This window comes from Pollicipes pollicipes, unplaced genomic scaffold, assembly GCF_011947565.3.
Source record: "Pollicipes pollicipes isolate AB1234 unplaced genomic scaffold, Ppol_2.1 Scaffold_5724;HRSCAF=6776_pilon_pilon_pilon, whole genome shotgun sequence".
NCBI classification, from domain to species: domain Eukaryota; kingdom Metazoa; phylum Arthropoda; class Thecostraca; order Pollicipedomorpha; family Pollicipedidae; genus Pollicipes; species Pollicipes pollicipes.
In genome coordinates this window covers 8,818,817-8,845,103 of record NW_023596746.1, presented here as the reverse complement: position 1 = coordinate 8,845,103, position 26,287 = coordinate 8,818,817, and the positions used below count along the sequence as shown (strand labels likewise).

At 50.1% G+C, this 26,287-nt stretch overlaps 1 protein-coding gene and 1 long non-coding RNA gene across 2 annotated transcripts; both read left to right on the top strand.

Annotated features, from left to right (window-relative positions):
* The first annotated feature begins 4,811 nt into the window (after window positions 1-4,811).
* Window positions 4,812-10,547, top strand: LOC119102194 (uncharacterized). The gene is made up of 5 exons (XR_005094660.1): window positions 4,812-4,853; window positions 5,277-5,420; window positions 9,472-9,597; window positions 9,951-10,100; window positions 10,365-10,547. It is a non-coding gene; the product is annotated as an uncharacterized LOC119102194 (long non-coding RNA).
* A 10-nt stretch (window positions 10,548-10,557) lies between these two features.
* LOC119102455 (uncharacterized) lies at window positions 10,558-13,553 on the top strand. Its single transcript, XM_037225825.1, has 3 exons — window positions 10,558-10,575; window positions 11,264-12,699; window positions 13,549-13,553. Exons 2-3 carry the CDS (start codon window positions 11,571-11,573, stop codon window positions 13,551-13,553), a joined length of 1,134 nt encoding a protein of 377 aa, XP_037081720.1. The 5' UTR covers window positions 10,558-10,575; window positions 11,264-11,570.
* The last annotated feature ends 12,734 nt before the right edge of the window (window positions 13,554-26,287 follow it).

Genomic DNA, 26,287 nt, shown 5'->3' with positions numbered 1-26,287 from the left:
ATCAACTTAAATGTTGCTTGCACTTGTCCTGGGCTGATCTTCAATGGCATGGCTAAGTTTCAATATTCAATTCTCAACAATACATCTTCAATTTTTGGCGTATTTGGGACAGTCATAATCGTCGTAATCACATGATGGCACGGCTACGCACGACATGCACAGTGGAGCTCAAGGTTCCTGTTGACCAAACCAGTAACGCCTTTTCCGACATTTTTGTTATCATTTTCATCTGAGACTAGTATCTCCGCGACAAGCTATACACAGAACAGAAAGCAAGTCCCTAGAAGAAGAGTTCTGAGGTTAAGGGTCTGTCGCAGCAACACACTGACCGAACCAGTCCGTCTCGATCCGGGATCACATGCAATTGCCGGCCGGCTCGTGAATATTGCCGATCCTCTTGTGCCCTTGCGCTTCAAAAGCTTTAATCATCCGATAATTGATTGGTGATATGAAATATCACATCATTCGAGCCTGGTAAAAACTGCGGCTCGCTGTTCCCAAAAAAGATCCTAACTGATTCAACAAGATGAAACGGCCAGTTTATCACCAAAAGAACGAGTCATACCCATGACGCCAGTTAAAATCTGGTATAGCGAACCGATCAGACATCAGCGCTTGATCCTGCGATTACAGGTGGAAGGGAGTAAACAATCACCAAAATGAATTAAAAGCAAAAACTTGTGCTTAAGCAGCGGCTTGTGCTGCCTCGGCAGCTTAAATCGTGTCAGCTCCTGGTGATCCCAACCCATTCGTGTCGGTAAATGGGCTCAACTCGTTATGTACGCGTTCACAGGGGCACATCCAGGATAATCAAACACTGGAGGCAGGGGGGGGGGACCCAATCAGAGCTCATCACGCAGGATTGGTGGCGGTGTGTGGTGGACATCTGCATTCTCGATCTTGGCCGCGTGTATATGCGCTTGATATTTGACTTTTGACTTCGATGGTCTGCAGCCGGTGGCAGCAGCCGTTCAATATCAGGGGGGGGGGGGGGGGGAGAGGGGCGAGGTCAAAAGACAGAGGGACCGTGCCAAGTATTGCAACGCATACAGATTTTCCATAAAATCTGCCGCATAATTGGAATTACGTAGCAAGGTCACCTCTGGAGCACATACTTCTGTTTCGCGTGAGCTCTGATAAAAAAGTATGGAGTCAGTAAGGTTTTAAGGATAATTATGACAATCAAACACGCCACCCAAGCACATACATTGATCGCAGTACGAGCCTCAGCTAGGATCATCGGGTTCCCGGCTCAAACGAGGTGCGGTCCAGGGGCTCTGAAGGGCCTCTGTTAAAGTCTCATTATGGACTTGCATTGTCATTTCTCATATTTCCATGCTATGCCAGGCAAGAGGAACTCGATCAATGCAAGTGACTCGCTGACTTTCAGCGTCCCATCCTGTTCCTCTTCAGCAAAATGTGCCTCTCATCGACTAAAACCCCCTTACCATCACAAGCTCCCCCTGTTAGGCACTCTGTGCCTGGATGCACAGAGCCACCTCGTTCCAGGGGCCCGGCCAATATAGGCCCTCAGCAACAATCGTGCACACCGGCCTTGTCCGGACAACGCTTCTTCACCGCCATCCATGCAGCATAATTCAAACTACGGAGCTAGTGGCCAGATTTCTTCAAGCCAGCGCCAATGGAGGCTAGTATGCGGTTCCATTTGCCGTTCTGAAACTGGTGACTCTAGGTCACCATCTTTACCGTCAAAAACCACCTAAACCACTTTGATGATTTGCAGCCAAGTCAAAACTCGGAAGCTATTCAACCGGTCTGCTTGAAACCTTTACTAAAAGATAGAGCGCATACGATTTTATCAGCCGTCCTGCAACTGGTGACCTCAGGTCACCATCTTCATCTTCAAAAACTGCCTAAACCACTGTGGTGGATTACAGCCAAGTCTAAACTCGCAAACCATCCAACCCATCTGCTTGAAACTTTAACCAGAAGATAGAGCGCATGCAATTTCACCGGCCGTCCTGGGACTGGTGACCTCAGGTCACCATGTTCACCTTCAAATACCGCATAAACCACTCCAGGACACTGTAGCCAAGTTCAAACTCGGAAGCAGCCCAACCGATCTACTTGAAACTTTTACCAGAAGATAGAGCGCATGCGATTTTACCAGCAGTACTGAACTTGGTGAGCTCAGATCTTCATCTTCCTCTTCCTCTTGAATCGGCGTCAAAATGCGCCGTGTATACATCAGTCGTGTATGCACCACATACGCTGGCAACATACACGCACGTACAGGTACAGAAAACACCAAAAGATACACACACACACACACACACAGTCAAACTCTGACTCCCAGCGTTTCCAGGATGTATGCCTTACGCACGCCTGTTAGTACTGGAAGCACATCCGCGTCATCTCGTATAAAATCACATTTACCTATGAGATCGGGAAAACGCGACGCAACAAATGTCTTCGTAATATGATAACACATCCCAGTCATCTTTTTAACAGTTGCTACTTTTACCACCACATCTCCAACAACTTTTGGAAACTCCCATCGCTCTTTATGAAACAGGACGATGTCGTGAGGCTCGCGTAACGTTCTCCGATCTATTTTTCCAATGCAAGATTTACATTTCTTTGTTTTAGGAAAGCTTGCAACTATAAAGAATAGTTTTTCATTATGGTAAACTGGGATCTTAGATTTGAGAGGTCGCTAATGTCGCTTTCTCCCTACCGAAGGTGGGATTGTCAGTGACTCTCTAATTTTGGTGCATAACGGCCTCGGTGCTTGGTTGAAAAACTGATCGCGCCTGATTTTGCGTTGATGCAAGCTGATTTCGTCACCGGCCGCTTAAGCAGATGCTCGTAGGATTTATTGATTGTGTATGATTCTTGGCGGTCATGAGCTCGGCCCACTCAGGCCTTCTGGCGCATAAGCAAATCACGTAACGTCTCAACGATGTGACAGATGCCGAAAGGCTGCCGACCGGATGCCGCGGAAATGACACTTTTTATACTCCCAGTGTGGTTGGTAGATAATTTATTCCTCACAATTCCTCTACTAATGCAGTCAAGTTAGCATTTCTTGCACCACTTTGAAAACTTTATTCCCTTCTGACCCTTAACACTTATCCATTTGGCCATGCATGTCCCGAGATGTTGAGAGAGTAAATGGACATCGGTCATATGAGCCAAACCAGCATTTTGATCACATGGATTTGTTAAAACGACATTCTGCTCAAATACCCCGATGAGGGTATTACTAAGCTTACGCCCAATATTATGCCTGGAATGAATGTGGCAGGGGTATGGTTCAGCTCGGGGAAAATATGCTTTAGATGCAATGTGGAGAGCCTCGTTATTGTCGCTCAAATTCCACGGACTCTCATTATCTTAGCCCCGTACATTTTTATAGTTCTTGATGCTGCTTCATGCGCAGTAATGTAACCGCGCGCAGTAATGGCGCCGGTGTCGCGGCTGCCTTGTGTGCGCGGCGGTCGGATGTTCGGTATCGTAATTAGTTAAGTTCTAAGGCAAGAGTGTAGATGACGTGTTTTGGGTGTAGGTGTACTTTCCTACCTACCGTTAGAAAAAATCATTGCACACCATTCGTCGTGTTCAAGGTGGCACATATCGTAAATAATCTCAAAACAGGTAGAATCATGCCCCTACCTTCGAATTTCAATAACTTCGATGGCGGGCTCCCGAGCGCCGCGCGCACCGCACCGCCTGGACTCCCCAGCGCCGTTTCTGCGTTGCCGTTGCGTAAATACAATATTTCTGCGTACCAAGAACTGTACAAAATGTACGGGACCAAGGTAAACCATTCGTCGTGTTTAAGGCGGAACATACCGTAAATAATTTCAAAACAGATAGAATCATGCTCCTACCCTCGAATTTTCATAAATGCGATAGCGAGCTCCCGAGCGCCGCACGCCCCGCACCGCACTGCCTCGACTTCCAAGCGCCGTTTCTGCGTTGTTGCGAAAGCACAATATTTTTGCTTATCAAGAACCATAAAACATGCACGGGACCAAGGTAACAAAAATAAAGCAACCAAAACCGCTTCTTATCGAGTTTAGGTACATTTATGAAACACGCAGGCCAAAATAGTCCAGAACATATCCTAAACTAGCCAAACCTAACCTAACCTAACCTAACCTAACCTAACCTAACCTAACCTAACCTAACCTATAACCTAACCTAACCTAACCTAACCTAACCTAACCTAACCTAACCTAACCTAGCCTAGCCTAGCCTAGCCTAACCTAACCTAACCTAACCTAACCTAACCTAACCTAACCTAACCTAACCTAACCTAACCTAACCTAACCTAACCTAACCTAACCTAACCTAACCTCCCCACCCTATATCCCCTTCAACCCAGCATCTCATTGGCATCCATGTTCCATGCCATATATAGGTGCCATATAGTGAGCTTTTATTTAGCTGCCATGTTCTCATTTTGCTTTACATTCCCCACCCAATCCCCCCGCAACCCATGGTCCCGTTGGCGTCGAGGACCAAATTTCATGGATTCTTGCTACCTTGTCCCGGTACATTTTTATGGTTCGCAGTAATGTGACCCGAGCAGTAATGGCGCCGGTGTCGCGGGTGCTGTGTGTGTGCGGCGCTCGGGAGCTCGCCATCGTAATTATAAAAAAATTGAAGCTAAGATCATTAATCTACCTGTTTTGTGATTATTTACGATACGCCCTGCCTTAAACATGACGAATGGTTTACTTTGGTCCCGTACATTTTGTACAGTTCTTGGTACGCAGAAATATTGTATTTACGCAACGGCAACGCGGAAATGGCGCTGGGGAGTCCAGGCGGTGCGGTGCGCGCGGCGCTCGGGGGCCCGCCATCGAAGTTATTGAAATTCGAAGGTAGGAGCATGATTCTACCTGTTTTGAGATTATTTACGATATGTCATGCCTTAAACACGACGAATGGTGTAAAATGATTTTTTCTAACGGTAGGTAGGAAAGTACACCTTGACCGTGTTTTGCGATTAATTATGATATGTTCTGCCTTAAAAACAACGATTGATGTACAGTGCCCTTTTGTAACATCAGGTAGGAAAGTACACCCTGACCGAAATTTCTCCATTCTCGTAATTATTCTTCGAGGAATAAGACTATTAGTACATTCTTATTTATATGATTGATGTTACTGGGCCATCACTATGCCTTTGATTGTTGAATTCTGCTATCCTTGAGTATTGCCCAAGCTTTTGGTGAAATAAGTGATGAATACTGCAGAGTCAAGTGTATTCACATTTAATATAAATCCTGTGGTTAATGTTTCAGCTGGGATAAATACTTCTAAGTATCTATCATGGCCTGCTGCTTTGTACAAGAATGTAATCACAGCAGCACAACAGATGAGTGCTCTTTTTTTGCTTTCCCTGAGGACACCAAGTCACACTGCAAGTGGGTGAGATCAATTTGTGGGTAAGTCTGATTGGCAAGTTCTCAGCAGCTCGGCTGTCATTCCCAGTGGTATACAAAAAGTTTGGGCTCCTTGGCCTTGCATTAAAGTTTGACTGTTTTTGACCATTTTTACTATTGTGATCTGGAAACACAAGCTTGGATGAAAATACAGAGAATGCCAATTATATGCAACGTGGAAGTGACATCCCAGCAACATTTTCAGGGCACATGGTGAAAATTCACAAGTACAGGTGGTGTTTGTTAGCAAGGTGTGATGCAGTCATCACTAGTAACAAAACCTATCGAGCCCAAGTGTCAAAAAGTTGTTGCCAAAGTATTTGTCAGGAATGCCGTCTCCAAAAAGTTACCAAATAGTCAAAAATTTAGCTCATTGTGTCCTGGCTGAGCCTCATGTATGGATGTTCCAAGGTTTATACTTATGTCGTGATTGTTTTACAGAATTTGTTCTGATTTTCATCCATGTAATGTTGTTTCTTAGTCATTTTCATTGACATGCTTGTCTTAATGCTGCCTCATTGCTTTTTCAAGAAAATTAATCATATCACAACTCAATCCACACCGCATTGATCCTAGACCTTGTCCAGCCTCCAACCAGAGCCCACCACATAGGTCTAGTTACATGGTATGTTGAGAAGAATGTATATAGAACATTAGAACACATGAAATGCAATGGTACTTACGCCTGTCACTGTTACTATTAGGTCAATCAAAGTTTAAAAACTGGCAAATGAAGGAATGAGGAAACCATATGAACTGCAAAGGCTGCTTAGGAAGAAATTATAGTACCACATCTTGCATCTTTTCTGGAATGTATTGGATCTGTCTATGGTATGCTGATTTTCAGTGACTAAAATAGGTTAACTGGGCATTCATAGACTGTGTGCCAGACTCCAAACATCCTGGTTAGCTAAACAAGAAGCAGATGGTGTCAAACAAGAAAAAAACAAGAAGCAAATGGCTTCACAAGTCTAAACAACTAGGTGTGTGATTTGAGGGTTTGTAGGGACCAAAAGGATGGCTGTAAGTCATCTTCAGCAGTATTGGCCCTCACATGCCATTCAAAAGGCCCCAGTGTGAGATTTGGCCATGCAGTGAAGTGAAATCTACTGCATTGACATTCACCCAGACCATGAAATGGTCTAAGCCGGGTCTGGTGCCGGTGCCTAATGGTCAATGCTGAGACCAACACTGACATTTACCTGGAAGGAATGAAGCTGTGGACTGTTAGTTATGTTGGCCGGGGTCCCTGCAACAACATGGTGCCCCTGTGTTGGCCAGGGGCCCACAATGCCTCGTAGAGGGTCCTGTGTCGGCAAGGGGTTTGGAGTCGGATCATCTGCTGAACAGGGACAGGGATGGGACCCTGAATGCCAGAGGGCCCATGGTGTTAGTCGCGGTCCTATGACAATGACATAAGATATGACAACTTTTGACGATGGTCGACAAGAAGGCAATGGAACGCAAGGCAACAGATTACAAAAGAAATACGATAAGAGGAGACTCTACGAAAAATGCTGTGAAATACGATGTGGCAAACTGGCCTATAAAATATGACAATAAAAGAATACGATATGACAAGATACGGTGCGATAAATACGATACGATAAAACTAGAAACTGCAAGCTACGTACGAAGTGGTAACGGTGAACGGAAAAAGATCATGTACGTACATACAGATGGCATGCAATCACACAAGCGTTGGCTTAAAACTAAGGCGCATGACCTAAACATAAGCTTTATGAAATGCGAATTTTTAATCCTTCAAAGGTCAGATGAAGACTTAGTGGCGGTCAGAGACAGGCGGCTCCAAGTCGCCGTGGCACGATTAGGAAAAACACACTTGGTGGTTTCCAATCGGCACCTGGGCTGGTGGAGAGACATTAACATGGAGGAAGGAGTCTGTCTCATTGAAAGAGAGGGGCGTGGCTTCAAAAAAGATTGGATGGCGAGGGGGGAGGGGGGGTACTTTGCATCTTCGGGCCTTGAACACTTTCAGCACTTACTTTTTATTCACCAAGTCATCGGCCCAGACCAGCCTACATTGCTGGCTGGCTGGCTGTGTTTTCTGTTAGAGACAGTCCTGGCGGCAACATTTTTAACTTTTTAAATCCCCTGCATTTGTCACTTGTCGCGCCATCCCATACGCAAAGATAGTAAGATATACGTGGAGAAACGTAAGCTGCGAAAATATTTTGGAGAACATCAGATGTAAAGTAATGGTTGAGGCGGCACAGCGAGATTAGAATTCCTTTGCATATTTGCACGCCTCTGGTGGCATGTTTCTCCCACAAACGCGTCAAGTCTACAATTACGCCGATAAATTTGATGTGTCTTGAAGGCGAGATAGCCTTTCCATCTATCGTCAGGTGAAAAACGCAGGTACAAATAGTTGTCAGTGAATTTGATATTTTGTGTAGTAATTCACTTGATAATTTGGTGACCTTGGCGGAGGTCTTGGGTCACCAAAAGACCTAAACATTGTTTTGAAGGTTGCGCACAGTTCCATGCTGCGAAACTGCTCGGTCAATTTTCACGCAACCTTCATCATTCGACTCAGCTTTGTCTATCCACTCGCCCTTTTTGCTTTGGTAGTAGACGACGCAGTTCACGGGTCACCAAATGACTGAATTACTGTCCGCCGCTTGGAGGAATGAAATGCTCGGAAATTTCCCGTCACGAAGCCTCGAGTGTTCGGTCGCTCATGGGCAATACGGTCCAGCGACTCATGCTTTTTAATTTGATGGCCTTGGTTCTGGTCACGGAACATCAAATGGGAGAAACTTAAGCTTGTAAGCTACAGAAAGCTACAAATATAAGTATGTAGCTGGCTTTCTGCATCACATGTGCGCTTTTCTATGTTGTCAAGATTGTGCTAACAATCCAGCTTCGTTCAAGCACTGGTTAAATTTATTCCTCCCACGACGGGACCGAGGTGTATTCAAGTTTTCCGTTTCGGTGCATTTGCATATGCTTTTTGAAACAAAAAAAAAAACAATGAACGTCGGGAATAGACAATATAGAGTTAGACACAAAATATAAGAAGATTCGAAGCACACGATGTTGTCATGATGCCGCGTTCACGCTAACATTCCCCACGAACTTTCCAATCAAAATGGATCATCCGTTTCCACACGGAGGATCGGCTTGAATCAATCTAGATACAGCAAGATGCGGCTTGACGCCCATTTGAGAATAAAGCACATGTCTGCCAGAAGCCGTTCTGCTAATCTGTTACATTTCTTACAGGCGCGCCATAAATAACGCCACGCATTTTTACCATTAACCCCTCCCCGACACACAGGCGCCGTGAAATCGTGTAAGGAAGATAAAATGCAAGGCGGTTTAAGGGGTGTGTTTCAAAAATGTGGTAGTTTCATCTACGTCTACTTACAATGATCCATATATCTAGCAAAACAGATGATATACCAACTTTTCCGGCATAATTTATGAATGATTTGACTGCCTCTTAGTGCAGGACAGCTGGTCAGGGTTATACGCGATGACATAAGCCTTGCAATAGATCATGACGGCAGTTACCCTTTTTGCATGGGCAGAGTGGTTCGAATTAAGCGTTACTAACCCTCGACCCGAGCTTTCAGGCAGGTGTAAACACCCGCGGCAAGGTCGAATCACGTGCCGGCTGAAATATTTTCCACTTGGAAGCCGACCCGCCTTTCAGTGGGTACTATTTTATTACAAACATTTGAACATGCTTTTTGACCGCTTAGTTTCGCACCTCCAGTATACATGAACATCACATTAAATGTCAGGTGTTGCACCCGGTTAAGGTCGCTCTCAAAGTGCTGTTGATTGTGTGACAATTTATATTAGTCTGTGCCTGGACCTGAGGAAATATTAACCAGTGGAACGTAAGCAACTTCCCGTTTGGTCTAAAGGTATGTCAAAAACCCAGAACTGAAGTCTGTGAGCTCATGGCCAAGTCAGAAATAGTATCAAAACTTTTGCGAGAAAATAGTGTTTATTTTTGAGGCATTTGATGCACCATCTTTTATAAGCATAATCATCACTGCACATCTGTCGTCAATTTCAGGAAGGGTGGCGTTGACGGTCAACCATCATGTGACTCAAGAATCTGCTCCTGCCACTTTCCCAATGGTGACGAGAATGAGGTGCCGACGCTGTTCCCGTGGAACAACTTCCAGGATAAAAAATCGAGGTGAGTGATGAATGTCTTTTTGCTAACTAAATTTAACAGCGTAAGAAGTTTTAAGTACAAATGCATGTACATTTTATGGTTCTTGGCGTCCTGTATTGTAACATCGCAAGTTATTTCAGCAGTTCCAGGACACGGTACATCACTAAATTAAAACGCTTCACGAAAAACACAACACTGACGAGAGTGCTTGGGAGCATACTGAAGTAGCAAAGCGCGATAAAGTCCTACTCATTACGATGGGGTCTGTTGACCAGTGCAGTGCGTGTTGGAGAGCTACTGATGGCCGGTGGCAGGCCGTTCCAGGACAAGAACGAGGCTGCGCGTCGAAAACGCACACTTCGCTCTGCGGACAGTATCGATGGACGTAAGGCCGGCGGCTCCAGCCTGCCTGCCGACGGCGCCAGGGTGGTGGACTGTGGCGCCGCAGCCGGCGTTGTGCACGTGCGAGTTGTCCCTGGAGCACGCGAGCCCCTGAGCGCCCCAAACACACCGGAGGTGCCGCGGTGAGTGACCAGGTCGTGGGTGCTGCGCCGAAACAGTCCGTCCAAGGTTGGTTACATGCGATCACTTACACTGGGTCATGATTTATGTGCTTCGCATACGTGCTTGCGTAAACAGAGAGGGATGAAACTACGCATGATCATGTTGGAGATGTTTTCTTCCCATAACACACATCGGTGGACTGTCGATAGAGTTGCTGACTCAGTGCGATGGAGTTTGCTGACCAATGCAGTGCGTGTTGGAGAGCCACTGATGGCCGGTGGCAGACCGTTCCAGGACAAGAGTGGGGCTGTGCGTCGAAAACGCACACTCCGCTCTGCGGACGGTATCGATGGACGTAAGGCCGGCGGCTCCAGCCTGCCTGCCGACGGCGCCAGGGTGGTGGACTGCGGCGCCGCAGCACGCGTTGTGCACGTGCGGGCTGTCCCAAGAGCAGGCAAGCCCTTGAGCGCCCCCAAACACCCCGGAGCTGCCGCGGTGAGTGACCAGGTCGCGCGTGCCGCCCCGAAACAGTCCGTCCAAGATCGGTTACATGCGATCACTTAGCAGGGCCATGATTTATGTGCTTCGCGTATGTGCTTGCGTAAACAGAGAGGGATGAAACTACGCGATTATCATGTTGGAGATGTTTTCTTCCCATAATATGCATCGGTGGACTGTCGCTGCGCACCTGCTTAGAAGAAGCTGGTCTCAGTTTGCAGCCAGACACGTTACATGGAAGGGCGTATTTTATTGAGCTTTTGGGCTTTGCCGACGGTGAGATAGAACGCCTGGACCGGGTTAATTTTCAAAGATTGGATATAAAATAGGATTGGACTGCGAGAAAGCTGCAAAGCTGCCGGGTGTATTTCAGCAAATATTGTGTGCTTAGGGTGCTAATCGCAATAAGCGTGTTATCAGCTGCTGACCATACGTCATTTGACGTCAGGCGCTGCAGCTGGCATGCTGAATTGCTTGCGTCACATCGTGATGAATAGCGAAATGTGCTAGTGTGCGGATATGCAGCACCCGTCAGCTGGAATAGCTTCAAAGAATAGTTCGTAGTTACCTCATACTCATCTGCGGTATTGCTCACTTGTGCGTTTTTAACATTAGTCAGTAACGATAAGTTTTGCATGTGATAGTGCCAGGGACTAAGCTCACGGTTTGCTGACTCCGTTTTCAGGTTGTCCTCAAGCAAAACTGTGTATTTGGTGTCAAAGAACGGAAAGAACCGCTCACCGGCGACTCTCCTACACAAGGCGAAGGACCACGCACCCGCCGCTCTCGTATGGAGGGTGAGGAATTGCTTACCCGCCACTGACACGCACAAGGCTGGAAACTACTCACCTGTGACTCTCCCGCACAAGGTGAAGAACTTCCCCGCCGTGGCTCGCCCATACAAGGCGAGGAAGAACTCATTCGCGGCTTTGCGCGAGCCATGCTCATCATCCTCGGAGCAGAAGGAATGTGACTGGAAGACTCTCTTTGAGATGCTCGCCACAGCATACCCGTATCCTCTGCGCTCGGTCGGCCTGATACGCCGGCTGCGGCGGGTTCTGGGCCAGCAGCGGCAGAACCAGCTGCTGGAGCGGGTGGCGCTCCTGCGCGCCAAGTACGCGCAGGATGCGCGCGATGCGTGCAGGGCCGTGCGCGCTAAGCTAGACAGCAAACTGGCGGCGGAGAGCGGTGAAAAGCCGGCCGCCGTCGGCCACGAGAAGGCTGACGCCGCCGCGGCTGAATGCGAGGCCTGCACGGGGAGGGCGGAGACCGATTCGGAGAAGGCAGAGGCGAGCACAACACGTCAGAATCGCCTAGTGGTATTGCGACCCGAGCCGGACCAGGCGCTGCGCGATCTACCTCATGCTAACGAACTGTACAGCATACCCACCAGCCTGAAGCAGGCGTTGCACGTGATCTTCGACCTTCGCATGGAGGTGGTGCGGCTGCGTAAGGTCGTAATGCAGCGCACGATCGCACTGGCCGAAGAACAGGTTGCGAGGGCGAACGAGGAGATGGAGAGCACGCGGCGGGAGAGCCGCATGCTGGACCAGCTAGACTCGGTTTTCACCCGGGTGCAGCAGTCGCGCCTGCTGCCCGGCGAAAGGCACCTGAAGTGGAAGAGCGAAGACTTCCTGCGCGCCATCGCACTGCGCCGGCTCTGCCGCCGGAGCGCCTTCGCCTACGTGCGCAACACGTTGAAGATCCCGCTGCCGTCCATGCCGTCCGTGCGCTCGGTGGCGGTGCGTGGTCGGATGCCGGTCGTCACAGAGCGCTTCGACGAGCTTGAACGGTGGTGGAAGCTACGCGACACCGGGCCGCAGAAAAAGCCGGAGCAGTCGGCGCAGAAGGATCCGGACGGTTCGGTCGCCTCTGAGTGTGGCCCCATGGTGTCCTCGCCGACGCCCAGTCCTAAACCGCCGGCGAGGCAGCGCAGCGGCGGTGGCGCAAAGCGAAAAGCGCGGGCCGACCGCCCAGATGCGCCCAGCCTCAAGCGGCCAGCGAGGCTGGACAGTGGCGGCGGCACGAAGCGAAGAGCGTCGGCCGACCCGGCAGAAAAGAGACGCTCCAGACCCTGCTGGGAACCGACCAATTCGGAATGCGCGCCGCCGTCGGCGCCAGGTGGCGACGTCGACGGCGGAGCGAGCCACCGCCGGGGCGCGGCGCTGGCCGTGCGGAGCAGGGGCCGGCGTGGGTCGCGTGGCGGCCGAGGCGCACCGTCCGGCACGCGGCGGCCGCGCAACAGTGCCGCGCCGGCGCGAGCTCCGTCGTCGTCGTCGTCGTCGTCTTCGTCGGACGGCGACGAGCTCGACGAGAGCTGGGCTTTCCCGAAGCCGACGCGGGGGAGGCGTTCGAGAGGTTGGAGAGGGCCCCATCGTGTCCCTTGGAGCCTGGGGAAGTCGCCCACGGGATCGAGGGGCCGTAAGCGGACAGTTTCGCAGCCGGAACGCAGCGACATGCAGAGCAAAGAGGCGGTTCCAAGGGATCACCAACATGAGGTGACCCTGTCAGGTGCGACTGCTCTCAACCATACATTGCCGTCTTGACTGCGCTTTGAAACACGCCTGTCGCGTATGCAACCACATATGTTTGGTGCGCTGCTGACATGTTTATTAAATGTCATAATTTTCTTCTTACCTTTTCGCCCTTTTTCTGATCTTCACCCCTCCGGGGTACAGCTTCATTTGCGTCGGATTTGTTTGCTATCAGACGCCTTTGCGACGCAATGCGCGCGATGTTGAATGCATCCTTTGTGTTGATTGGCATGTCCTTTCGATGTTATTTCCAGAGCGTGGACTCGCTGTCCAGCAGGTTTTTTAAGCGTTGCCTGGTTTCCAATACAAGGTACATTTCTATTGGTGGGAGCTCGCCCATAATCCTGAAGTGCAACTCGGCACTTCTTAGAGTTACTGCAGCGTGTGTGCGTGTGCATGTGCGTGTGCGTGTACGTGTACGTGTGTGTGAGGGCAGGCTGAATCCGCGAGGTTGTAGGGGTAAGACGTAATTCATACGCACTTCCGTGCAGCGCAATGTCGCTGCCGCTAACTCTATCGCAGTGCTGGCTAATTCACTGACGCTCCTCTGCATTGTTACACCGGCCAGACTCCGCTCTAGATCGTGGAGTGGTCCGAAAGGGCACGCCTTCCGTGTCCTCAGTTGGTCAGAGATGCTGACATATCCTGTAGAGAACAAACATCAACAAAAAAAGGTAATACCACACGCATGTTAGTCTCCAGTGATGTTTTTCGTGGAGAACAGGTACCAAGTACATGGTCGGTAAGGTCATGTTACCGCGCGACTATGTGATGATGACTTATTTCTTACGCTCGTACCATAGCCAATCTGGATAAACTTGATCATCCGTCCTTCATCCGCCTTATCCTCTGTCTTGCCTTATGATGCATCTTGGTGACACCCCGCTTGTCCGGGGCAATGCTGCATGCGTCAGCCACGAGTGGGCCGGGAGCTCCGTGGGAACGAGGACCCCGACCGGGTATCCAACGCGCTTGCGCGAGTTAAAGCTCGGCAAGCATCTTCCTTCATCCCATAGTCCTGAAGTGATAATTTCTGGTCGGAAGGGCTCTAATAAAAATAAAAGACGGATGAAGTTGTTGCCCTGTGCACTTCATCATGCAGACATCGTCCCTCGATTAGTGCTGGTTACGATCACGTGTGTCAACTGCCAGCGTAAGGTAGAGATTACCTTTTTTTACTTATTCTCGTGTTGTGTTGAATTCTTGTACTGGTGTCTTCCCTACTGCATTTCTCCATTTTAATACCGCTGCGGGGCAGCTGGGATGCTGCTTGGGAGGCATACAGCTAGCCACGTGTGGACAGGCCGGGGAACAGTCCGCGCGCGCAGGCCGTGCCGGGAAGATCACTCAAGTCCCTGTCCAAAAACAAGGGCCTATGCGTATGGACGGAAGTGCAGCAGATGGCCCTGTGAGACAACATCTCACTTCCAAGTGCCAAGAGCACGTCCAACACAAGTTCATTAGTGACTGTACAGGTACCCTTGAAGGTTTGGACATAAAATTGTGCATCTAGAAGGTAGTCGGATGTATATGTCACCTGTGCGCTTTTAGATTGGTGAATTGTGCGGATTGACCTGTACAGCACTGCGAAGTCTTGCTGGAATCTAGTGGTAGAATTGTACGAGTGAAAGAAAACCTCCTTTTTCGTGTTGATGTAGCCGCTAATCTGTTCAGAGAACAGCCTCAAAGTTGTATGAAACATTTTCTTCAAAAGGTATTCCAAAGCATTGTTCCACGACGATCACTCTCGCGCGCACAGCACCCGCCGCTTGTTGCTTGCAGTGGCCAACGCTGTTCGTTTTGACGGAACCTGCAGTCCGGGCCATCGCTGTCCTTGCTTCCCAGACTGGGGGGTGGTAGGCTCAAACCTTGTGATAAGTTTTTTTACCAGTTAATTCTGCAAAAGGATAAACGCTCTCAGGCAAACATGGGACGGACTCGTTCGTTTCTGAACATATCCCCATCCACTCTACTTCAACGATAATGAAACCTCCCATTGCTTTTTTCTGGAGAGGGGCCCCTCGAAAAGAATACTGATGGCATATCATTATTCCCGGTTAAGGGCTTAAGGGCCATTCCGTCCCACCGCGTATATATTCCGACTGCCATTCTGGCGACGCGTGGCGGGATCCCCTGGCCGATCCTTAGGCCCTTAGAGGGATGCGTCATATCACATTGGTCCCCTCCCTGACGCGGGAGGCGTTCTGACCCGCGCGGTCGACCCGGATGGGCACAGAAACTCTCATTGAGGTATCCCTGGTCGCCGCAGGTGGCCCAATGATTGGCGCGTGGACTGCAGTTCTATTTGATGGGCCCACGCTGGAATTGTGTTGGAGGGTGCACGGTTCGGTACTGGGTGACCTGACCGGCACAGAACCCTTCCATTGTCTCAGTGTGAACACTCATCATAAGCTCTCTTGTTTCCTTTCATTGTCAGGGTGCCCGGCCCACGCAAGAGGCCCCCTGTCACTCGGTGTCCCGTTTCCGTCCCTGTCGAGCAAATCCCCCTGACTGACAAATCTCGAGAACACTTATTGACACAGAATACCATGTTACGCGCTTTGGGCCCCTGAATGATACACGAGCCCCGCATTGTTGCAGGGGCCCCGACCAACGTAAACCGCGGGGTCGGTCGTGTCCCTGCTTGGGGAGTGGACCCCCTGATCTCTGACCGACACGGAGCCGACTGTTCGGTGTTGGTGATCTCTGGCCGAAACGGAGGAATGCTCTATCTCAAAGGTCCGTCCGTTTGTCCGTCCCGGTGGCTCAGTTGGTTAGAGCACCTGCCCTCCGATTCACCCACCCGTGGCGGGGTGGGTTCGAGTCGCTTTAGGGCGCTCGCTATTTGCCCTTGACAGGTATGGCCTGCGGCCGGTGGCAGCGGTCGCGCTAAAGGTCAGTTGACGTCAGAGGGCAGGACGGACCGTGCCGAGCATTGCGGCACGTTAAGCTTTCGCCACCAAATTCTGCCGTTGACATGGAATTGCGCGATCGGATGGTAGGAGTCAGGGCTCACACAACAAGCACTGCTTAGCGTGAGCTCTGATCCCAGAAATCCATCCATTCAGGGCGTTCGGATCAAATCTTTAAAAAAGGTGGCAAATCGGTGCAAGAGGCGACCCAGCTGACATTTGAGATAACGGCCCCACGAGCCTTAATGTAGCCTTAAGCCAGCTCTTTGGGTCCTTCAACCTTCCAGTAGGGTCCTTATTCCTTGGGCTCAAAGAGACCTTTTCGTCCCTTCTCCGGGCCCCGTCAAACACCGCTCTTGGCCGGCTCGGGGTCACTTGACGCCACATGACCCCTTTTAGGCACTGTGGCACCTGACCGACACAGGAGCTCCTCATTGTGTTAGGGTCCCTGAGCATTGCAAATCGCGGGCCCCAGCCTCGTTCCCGCTTGGCAAATCGACCTCAAGGGCTCAGACAGACATGGTGCCGACTGTCTGACAACGTGTCGAGACCCTGTGCAGTAGGGATGGAGAACTCTACTAAGAGGGCTCTAGTAGAAACCCTCAGACTGACATTTCCCCTCACGGAACTACGGGTGGAGGGGGAGGGGGGGGGGGGGCGCCCGAGTCCAATCAGGCCCTTCATCCTTGGTCACGAAGAGCCCTTCGGTCCTTCCACGGGCCTCCTCAGACTGCCCGTGACGGACCAGGGTCCACTAGCCGAGACATAACTCCCTGCTATGCACTTCGGGCCCCTGACCCACACGGGGGCCCAAACACGGTGTCAAGACCCAAACCAATGTAAATCGTGACCCCCGGCGCTGCTCCTGCTTGGGAAATGGGTCACCCAGTGTTCTGGCTGACATGGAGCCAACTGTTCGGTGTTCGTGATCTCTGGCCTACTTAGACACTTGTACTGTCTCAGTGGGTCCTTAAACGGTGCCAGGGGACCTCCGACTGATATTTTGGGTCACGGCCCTACCGGCCACGATTCTGTATGCAACCTAGAGCCAGTCCTTCGGGCCCTTACACCCTCCAACCGGGCCTTTGATAGTCAGTTCCGTTGGGCCCGCCCAAGCACCTCTGGGTTCATCAAACACTGCTTATTGTTGGCTAGGAGCCCTTGTTAGCACAGGACCTTCTTTTCGGCGCTGTGGGACCCTGAGAGGTACAAGGTCCCGGTCAGTGTAAAACTCCGGCCCCGGCTTTGTAACTGGTCGGGAAGTAGTTTCTCAGACCGATACCAACACGGACTACTGCGTACTACTGCGCAGTACTGGCGGTGCCTGACGGACGTATGGGCCCATATTGACTGAGGGGGTCCCTGATCGGCGCAAAGGGTCCTATGACTGCCATCTGAGCGCCCGTCCGCACAGACCAGGGCTCATGAATAGGACTCCGACCAGCCCTTCTTTTCTTTAGACCCTCCTTTCGGGCCTTGAATCATCAGACCCAATGGGCCCTCCAGGCTCTTGTGGCCTTCTCGAACACTGTCTCGGCTCGAATCGAGGTCCGTTGCCAACACAGGGCCCATATTACGCACTGTGGGGCCCTGATAGACGCTGGGGCCCTGACCAATGTGAATCACTCGCTCCGGCTTTGTCCCTGCTTGGAAGGAGCCCCCAGACCCACGCCGCCACGGAGTTGGCAGTGCGTTGGCGTCTGACCGAAATTTAGACGCTTATGAACTCAGGGGGTCCGGATCAGCGCGCATGGCCCTTTAGCATTGGAGGGCCCCTGAATACGACCTCTGCTTTCGGACCCACCGAGCCGTCAAGTCGGGCCCTCAATCGTAGGTTTCAAGGGACCCGAAAGGGCCCCTTGAAACCTACGGGACACATGCTCCCTGTCCCCCCTCCCCCCCCCCCCTACTCTGCCTGCGCTACTGTTATCGTCCAAGGGCACGATTCGCAGTGCTATGGTCTCGTTGAGGCTATAGGATGCAGCTATTCGTTGGCCATCTGCTGCACTTAAGCCGTGCTCCGCAGCCCTGGCCATTTTGGTAGGTCGATCAGCGAATACACGGGCCTGGCCACGAAGGTTGACGGAGCGGCGGTGCAACGTTGCCATTGGCTTAGCGCTGATGCGCGTGGCGTTTCTCCCCGGTCTTGCAGCGAGCCCTGCAGCGTAGGATGCTGACCGGCACTGCTTGAGCTTGGCCAGCATCGCATGGAGACGTTTGTTATGTTCCTCTACTCCGGATCACCCACTGCGCGAGCGCCCATGAGTACGGCACTCAGTCCCCGCACGCTGCACCCTGGCGCCCACCACTCGCTCCGGCGGAGCTGCTCCCGACGGTCTCGGCGCCGCGGATCGACTGCCCGTGCCGGTCCTCTTGAAGCGGTGCCGGACGCTCCCGGCACGGAGAGAGGCCCAAACCACGCTGTTGGTCGGTACTGGGCGTCTGCACGGGCGCACTTAGCCATTTTCAATCAGTTAGAATGACATTGAGAAACATGCGTCGCGGATATTACAAACACGGAAGTTTTTGATGGCTCGGTTTGATCGAATTAATTTAATATTTTCTTGCCGCAGATAATTGCAGGTTAACAAACCCTACTTACTTAATAACGGCCAATTCCCCACCCTAAATGAAATGTGAGTAGTTTGGGAGTGGGGAACTAACAAGCACGCAAGCAATGCGAAAAAGGGACCACAATATTGTCAAGCAATTTGCCTAAAACCGGCACAACGCACTGATTCACGAAAAAAAACAGGGGATAATCCCGAAGACCTGCAACATTGCGATCATTGCTCTTTTCCTTCGTCAGTTACATCTTGGACAATGAAATAATGCCAGAAAAATAAACGATTGGAAAAAAAATAATACAAAGTACACCAGAAGAGCATGTTACAGCTTCCGCACACCTTACGCAGCACAAAGATCCTGTCACCAGGCTCAGATCCGTCAAGGGAAACGACAGTCTGACAATAGAAGTATCAAAATGGAAGCCAATGATAGCCTCGGCGAAATTATTTAAAGGGGCGGTGGGTGCGAAGGGGGGGGGGGCGAAGGCGGGAAAGGCAGCGACATGTGGAAAGGGTCATGGTGTCTTGGGCTCCCTCGGTCTTGCCGCGGGAGACAGAGGCAAGACAGTGAGTGAGAGAGGCTTAGTACGAGGAACAAACACCGAGCGTGGGGAGCAACTAAAACAGCGCAAAATGCTTGTATTCCTAGGATTATTCGGTGCCGATGCTGGACAGCCGGCCATAAGTGACGCCAAACGCTCGCGCGTCGGAAGTTCAAACTCAAGCGTAATCCCACACCAACATGGCAGGATTCAGTTTTGTTCTGTGGTAGTCCTCCTTTCTGACATAAGTGAGCTGTAATTGATGGTGGCACAGTGTGGCACGCGACCGGACCAAGAGCCACTGTTGCCCCGTGTTCTCCGTATGCTTTCAGTGATGCTATCAGCAAGGTGTCATATTGGGCGGAAGCATAAACATCGTTCAGTCGTATATGCCCGAATGTGGCCAACAACCTTCCAAAATATCTGACCAACTAGGCAGCTTGATCCGTTTCCATGCAATGCGGGCCGGCCGTTCAAACACGATGTGCTCAATTCACCACAACCACGCAGTTCCGCGACACCGCCGCACATGCACATGGCTCGATACAACAAGACCATGGTGTGTAGGGATCGCACGGCTGCGGGAGTGGTGACATAACCATCTAGCTTCATAACGCATTACGTCACATAGACTGGGCCGTGTGGCGATATTTGCCATTTAGAAGGGATGCGATGTCGACATTTAAAACGTGCTCACGTGTCGATTGCACGCCAGGCAGGTCAGATGTCAGATGGGATCACAGGACAACCTTTAAGCTGCCAACGAAATGTCCACGCGGAGGCCTGCGGGAGCACGAATACCGGTAGCGTATTTTTTTTTTTTGCATCCTGCACATCGAACTGGGCCGCGTTCGATCTGTCGTCAGCACGTTTGGCAGCACCAATCACGGCCCAGTGTTCTCCGTGTGTCAGGTCACGTGACGTGACAATTCCAGGGTGTTTTGTCAGCTAGTCAGCATGGAGAAAAAGCGCCGCCAGATTAAAAAATCACTGAAATAGAAGCGGGAGTGTGATTTGGCAGCTCGTGCGTTGGCGAGTTCATCAGGGGATGAGCACACTTGTCTCTAATTTTAGGGGATTGCAAGGTAGGATAGATAAGAAGGGATCTGAACTAACAAGAGCAGCCATGAAAAGGTGAGTGACAGGCATTAATGTGGTGTGTGGTTGCGTTCCCCAGTAAATTAATAGGGTCAGAGTGATAGAGAAAGATGGAGAGCACGAACGAACGCCCGCGTCTCAAACATGGGCTTCTTCAGTACAAGTGGGAGCCCAATGAAAGGATGGGCTTCACGCCAGCACAAGTAGCAGAGCGGGATCGATAGACCTTTTGCAAAAAAGGATGAGCGAACGCTTATAATAGAAGGGAATATATTTCAATCAGATGAGAATCGGAGGAAGCACTCAACTTACGGACGGAATAGATGGTGACGACGAGTTTGGCCGCCTTCAACTTTCTGGAGCCGAAGTACATGTAGAACATCGCAATCAGAATCTCCAAATTATATAGAATTTGAGCAGAGCTTTTACTGATTGTTTCACAGATCACAAGTCACAGGTCACACGACACAAAAATAGGAAACTGCGATATCATGTCCAAGTGAGTGCACCTGACTTAGTCCCACTTTTAAAACTCCGCGGTCGCACCGTGTTGACTTGATTTTTTTCTCTATTTTCTTGCAAACTGCATGTTTTAACTACACGATTCCGTTGTGTTTGACTATGACTATCTGTTGTTGGCAATGGTCTAGTTTCGTGCTGTTTGAAAGTGTTTTGGCATTATTCAGCGATGCTTGAAGTTACATAGACTGCAGCAAGTTGCGTTATTTTGCAACGACGCATTGTCAGAAAATGACACAAAGCGATGGAATATTTGCACCCAAAAACGTGGCCAGGTCTTGAGCCGCCTTTATTCAGAGGAACCGTTGAAATGCGTCAGCCTCCGCTTCAACGTCACTATTCGATGAAGCAAATGGAAACACCTGGCGATTGACACCGGCCGACTAAACCGATAGTAATAATCCTCCGATCATGACCATCAACAATCGCCACCTCGACCATACCTGACGGGAGTGATGCGCCTGCACCCCGCCTTGCGTCTATCAGCCGGGATTTCCATGGCATACATTACTAACAACGCAAATCAACGTACACTCTTTGTCCCCGTGGCCGTACACGTCCAACAACGTCTGCAGCCAGATAACAGCGACCCTCCGTCGATTACCGAGACCTGGTTTCGACGATCGAGCCCAAACCAGGTTATCATGATACCCAACAGCAACAGCTTTGGCCGTGACAGAGCAGGAAACTGTATTACAACAGAGCCGTATTTTCCTATTGTGTGTGGGTGGGGAGGGGAGACTCGAACTCCATAACGTCGTTGCGAGGCATTGGGTCAAATTCGGAAAGTATCCTGTTCTTTAGTGCATTTGTTGCTAGGCTTTCCCCCTCGGCCTCGTCAATCCTATTCTGGAAAGCTACACCCCTATGGTGAAGTCTTAACGATCGTGACACGCGAAAGATTCTTCACTAGATAATACTCCAGACTTAGGTCGTGGACTTTTGGACTGGGCTGGGCACATTTCCCTAGTAGGGAGGACCACGGTGTCTAACAAAGGTCCGGTATTGACAAAATGCCCGGAGTCGGTCTGTGACGGTGTCCGAGGAGCCCGCAGAGGAGCCGAGAGGCTCCTCGGGACCGACGATCAAGTGCCCGGTTGGAGGGCACGAAAGTGAGGCCGAGCCATCAAACGTCAGTCAGAGAGCCTCTTGCACCGATTGGAGACACCCTGGGACAAGTGAGTGTCTACTTCGGTCAAAGACCGTCAACACCGAACAGTCGGCTTCGTGTCGATCTGAGCCCTGGGCGGGGCAATCTCCCAAGCCATCTCCCAAGCGGGGCAAGGTCGGAACCCGCAAATTGCACGGATTGGGACCCCTAAAGCAATGAAAACTTGTTAATTGGTCAGGGGCCCACAGGCTTTGAGTCGCCAAGGGCAACATTTGCTGGACAGGGACAGGGACGGGACCGCGAAAGCCAGGAGCCTCTTGCGGTGGTCAAGGCCCTCTGACAATGAAAGGGGAAATGAGAGTTTATGATGTGGGTCCACAATGCGACAATCGAAGGCTCTTGGTCAGGCAGGTGTCCAGTAACGAATGAATGGCTTCCAGTCCCATTTCAGCCTGGGGCCCGTTATGCCGAACTGTAGTCTCGATGCCAGTCATAAGGCACGTGCGACGATAAGGGATATTCTGCATAAATGAGGGCCTCTGCGTCTATCAGAGGACAAATGGCCGGGTCAGGAGGCCTCCGGTATCAGGTAGGCGACCAAGGTATAATGTATCCCTATAAGGGCTTCTTCTTCGACCAGGATATCCCGCCTCTGTATCGCCGGCATGACAGCCGGCCGGCATCCCTCGCTGTAACCGAATGTAACATGCCCCCTAATGGTTCACCCTCGGGGGCCAAAGATGAAAAAAGGCAACACGAACGAGTCGTTCAGTCTTGTTCCGGATCAACGTGTGAAGCAAATCACGTAAACAGCTTTGAGCCTGCGTACTCGCAATCTTTGGAGCCAAAACACCAATAGCCAGGATCGTAATTCACATGAGACCGAGCGGCGTCGGCCACTGCAGTTAATATCGGACGGTGGGCGAGTGGCGCCCGAGAACAGTCATCGTGAAATAATACTTCCCAAAGTCTTTTTAAATCAATTCGCACCGTTCAGAAATTGAAATGCGGCGTAAATTTCAGTCCTGGAATTTGAGCCTTTCCTCCGAAGGGATATATGTATAGCGACAGCAACAGGAAAACAGATATTCTATCTTAATTTGTTGAATTCTAGCATCAAATTCTTGCACTAGTTCGCGGTGCTGTGAACGCTAATCTGTTTCTATTATGCATCTGAAAATCGCGCAAGTGAAGCGTACCCGAAACATCTTCTAAGCGTTCCAGTGGATATCCCAAGACGTTCAAATGTACTTCCTTCAGAAATGTTGTTTTCATCCGCCCGTTTGCTACCGCCTAGCATAAAATGCGGGACTGACGCCGCGCGACCTTCAGAGACTGCAATGCCGGGCGTCGGGGTTTTTACCTGCGTGGCATAATTCTTCCAAAGCTCCGTTCCGAATAAAACTGATCATTCTAAGACCGAAACAGGTTGACGTGAATGCCAGCTAATACCCTAATATATCCTCAAAATAATTTCCCAGCTGAGATATGGGCCACGACTCTGACTGGCAGAAACTGCAAAACTTCCCAGAAATCGTCCCATTTGGCAGAAAAATATGCTATCTTGAGCTGAATCAGTGCACTCTGCATTCACGCTTCCCGCGCTTCACCACTCAATACCCCCATAAGAGCGGGCCAACCCTGCATCCACCCTGACCCTGCATCCTGAGGCTACAGGATGTGCAATACAACTTCTCAATGCGCGTCCTAGGGTGCTGCAACCATGTCTGGTCTGCCGTTTCTCATCCACACCCTATTTTGTTATTGTATTTTGCACTGTTTTAAACGGACTTTTTCTAACATAGGAGTAGGAACGTTTCAAGAAGTGTGGGGGGGGGGGGGGGCAAGCTCAGGGTGTACTTCAGGAACTTTCTCTGGACAGCGAAAAACGACCCCAATGACCGGGGGCGGGGGATAGAGATGGAGCTTGTTATCGTTCTTTATTCAAATGTCATGACTGCTATGCTAGATATGCATCTAGAGATGTTTCTCACTGGTGCACAATCTTGCCTATTCGATGCACCTGTCATTTGGAAAATAAGGCTATCCAGCCTCCCTAGATTATTTGTCCATTTTAACCTTGTCTTTCCTAGGACGGCAAAATTCCACGAGCGGATAGGCATTTTGGGTCATTGAGGAAGCATCTTCCTCCACAGTGTGGATGCCAAAATTCGGCCCGGATATAGATTGGTGAGAATTTTGAAAGTGGATCGATGGCTCACAGTGAACAGATTTTTCATGCGCCTTCAATTCATTGGCTGCTTTTCAGGAGATAACACTTGTCGCAGCATTGTAGGCGGGAACAAATTCGGGATCTTGAAGCTGCTAGAAACAGGGTGACGAAAGTCATAAAACTGGAGATTCTCTTTTGAGAATCAAGCCACATCATAACGCCCATCTGTCATATGTTCCTTATCTGGGCCCTGCTCCTGTCCGTCGTCGGTGGCCACTGCCCTGGCCCGGATGTCTCCCGCATGACTAACTGCGAACTGATCGTATGGCCGCTTTGATGCACACTTTTGGATCAGCGTTACTGCTACATGGTGTATGAAACATGTGTTGGACATCTGCAATAGTATCTTTTTCCGAATTATTTTCCCACACACCACATCATCGCAGAAAAATAGCCTCCGGGGAGCTGTCTGCCTTAGGTATGAATTTGCCCAACGGACGCTTCACCGCCCATCATGCAACGCTTACGACTTGATCTGCTTTTGTGTGTGGGCAGGGGCGTAGCCAGAGCCCTGCCAAGGGGGAACACAATGTTGACAAAAGCCCATCTTATGGTGATCCCTCCCAAAATCCCGGATATAGCTTAGTTGTTAACAGGTGGCACGGCTTTCTTCGTTTTATTGTTATTTTCACATTGTAACCAGAACAGGAACCAGGAGCTACCATGCGCTCAATTCTGTTTGTATTTTGAGGTCAATGAACTGCAGAAATATGGCGTTGAACGACTGCTTGGAAGAAATCACCGGCGCTCTTAATTAACAATGGTTGACTCTTTCTAAACAGATGGAATTCAGAAGCTTTGTCAAAATTTTTACCTGGGTCCTGCAGACAGTGAAGACATCGCGAATCTAGATTGTGGATCGATATGTTTGATCTAAATTTGAAGGTGAAAATTTGATTGTAGATCGAGTGGTCAACAATGTATATTAACATGGTCAAGCCATGTTTGTCTGAAAATGTTCACCATTCAGTCAGAATGTATTGGGAATACAATTAATGTGACATCTTTTTTAACATGCGCGCTCGCAAATCTTAGCAACAAACACCTCGACACCAGGCGTTGCAACCTCCATAGTCCGCGAAGCGTTAGCCCAGTAGCTAATATTTCGGCGTGGTCCACCGGTGGACGAAAATGATGACGCTTCTGAAATGATTGCCTTTAAACATTTTAATCGAATAGTAATATAAGCTATGTGATGCAATTTTGAGCATGCGCACTCGAAAATCTGAGAAACACAAGCCTCGATTTCAGGCGCGCAGTCTCCATAGGCCGCGCGGCGTCGGTCAAACAGCTAACATTGAGTTGTGGTCAACGGGTGGATGAAAATGAGGACGCTCTGAAAAAAGTATCCTTGAACGCTTCGTGACATGAGATCCTACATTAAGAAGGCAGTCTGAGCGCATATTTGACGTATGCAATTTTAAGACTGATGAAAAGAACAGATTGGCTCTTAAAGTACCGTGAAGTGGGGCTGGAATCTGGTGGTTGGACTGGAAGATTGAACGTAAAATCCTTATTTTTCGTGTTATTGCAGCTATTTATCTATCCAGAAGACAGATTAACACGGCACCCGCCGTCTGGTGGCACTTGCAGTGGCCGAAACTTTTCGGTTTTACTGAAGTTGCAACCCAGACCATCCTTGTCCCCGCTCTCGAGGTTGCGGGCGGGCATGTTTAAGCCTTTTGATGTAATTTGTTTCAATAATGCATGCTGAAAAATGAGCGTTCTCAGGCAAACATGGCATGATCTTGCTCGTTTCTTTAAGCTCATTTCGATCCACCCTATTCATTAATGACAATACCCCCACTCTACTCAACAATAATTATGCCTCCTATTTCCTTCCGAGCAAGGGGCCTCTTTAATAGAACACCAGGGGTTCATTATCGTTTCCGGTCAAGGGCTAAAGGGTCATTCCGTCCTATCGCGAAGTGTCTTCTGGCTATCATTCTGGTGGCACGGGGCGGGATCTCCTGGTCGATCCGGAGGCCATTAGAAGGATGTATCATATCACATTGTTCCCATCCCTGATATGGGAGGCCACCTGACCCACGCAGTTAGCCCCGGATCAGCACAGGAACTCTCATTGACGCAACAACATCCCTGATCACCGCAGGTAGTCCGAAAGTTGTTGCATAGACCCCAGTTCCGTGTTGTTCTTCAGAGACGTCGAGTTCTCCCCGACTGTAGATTGTG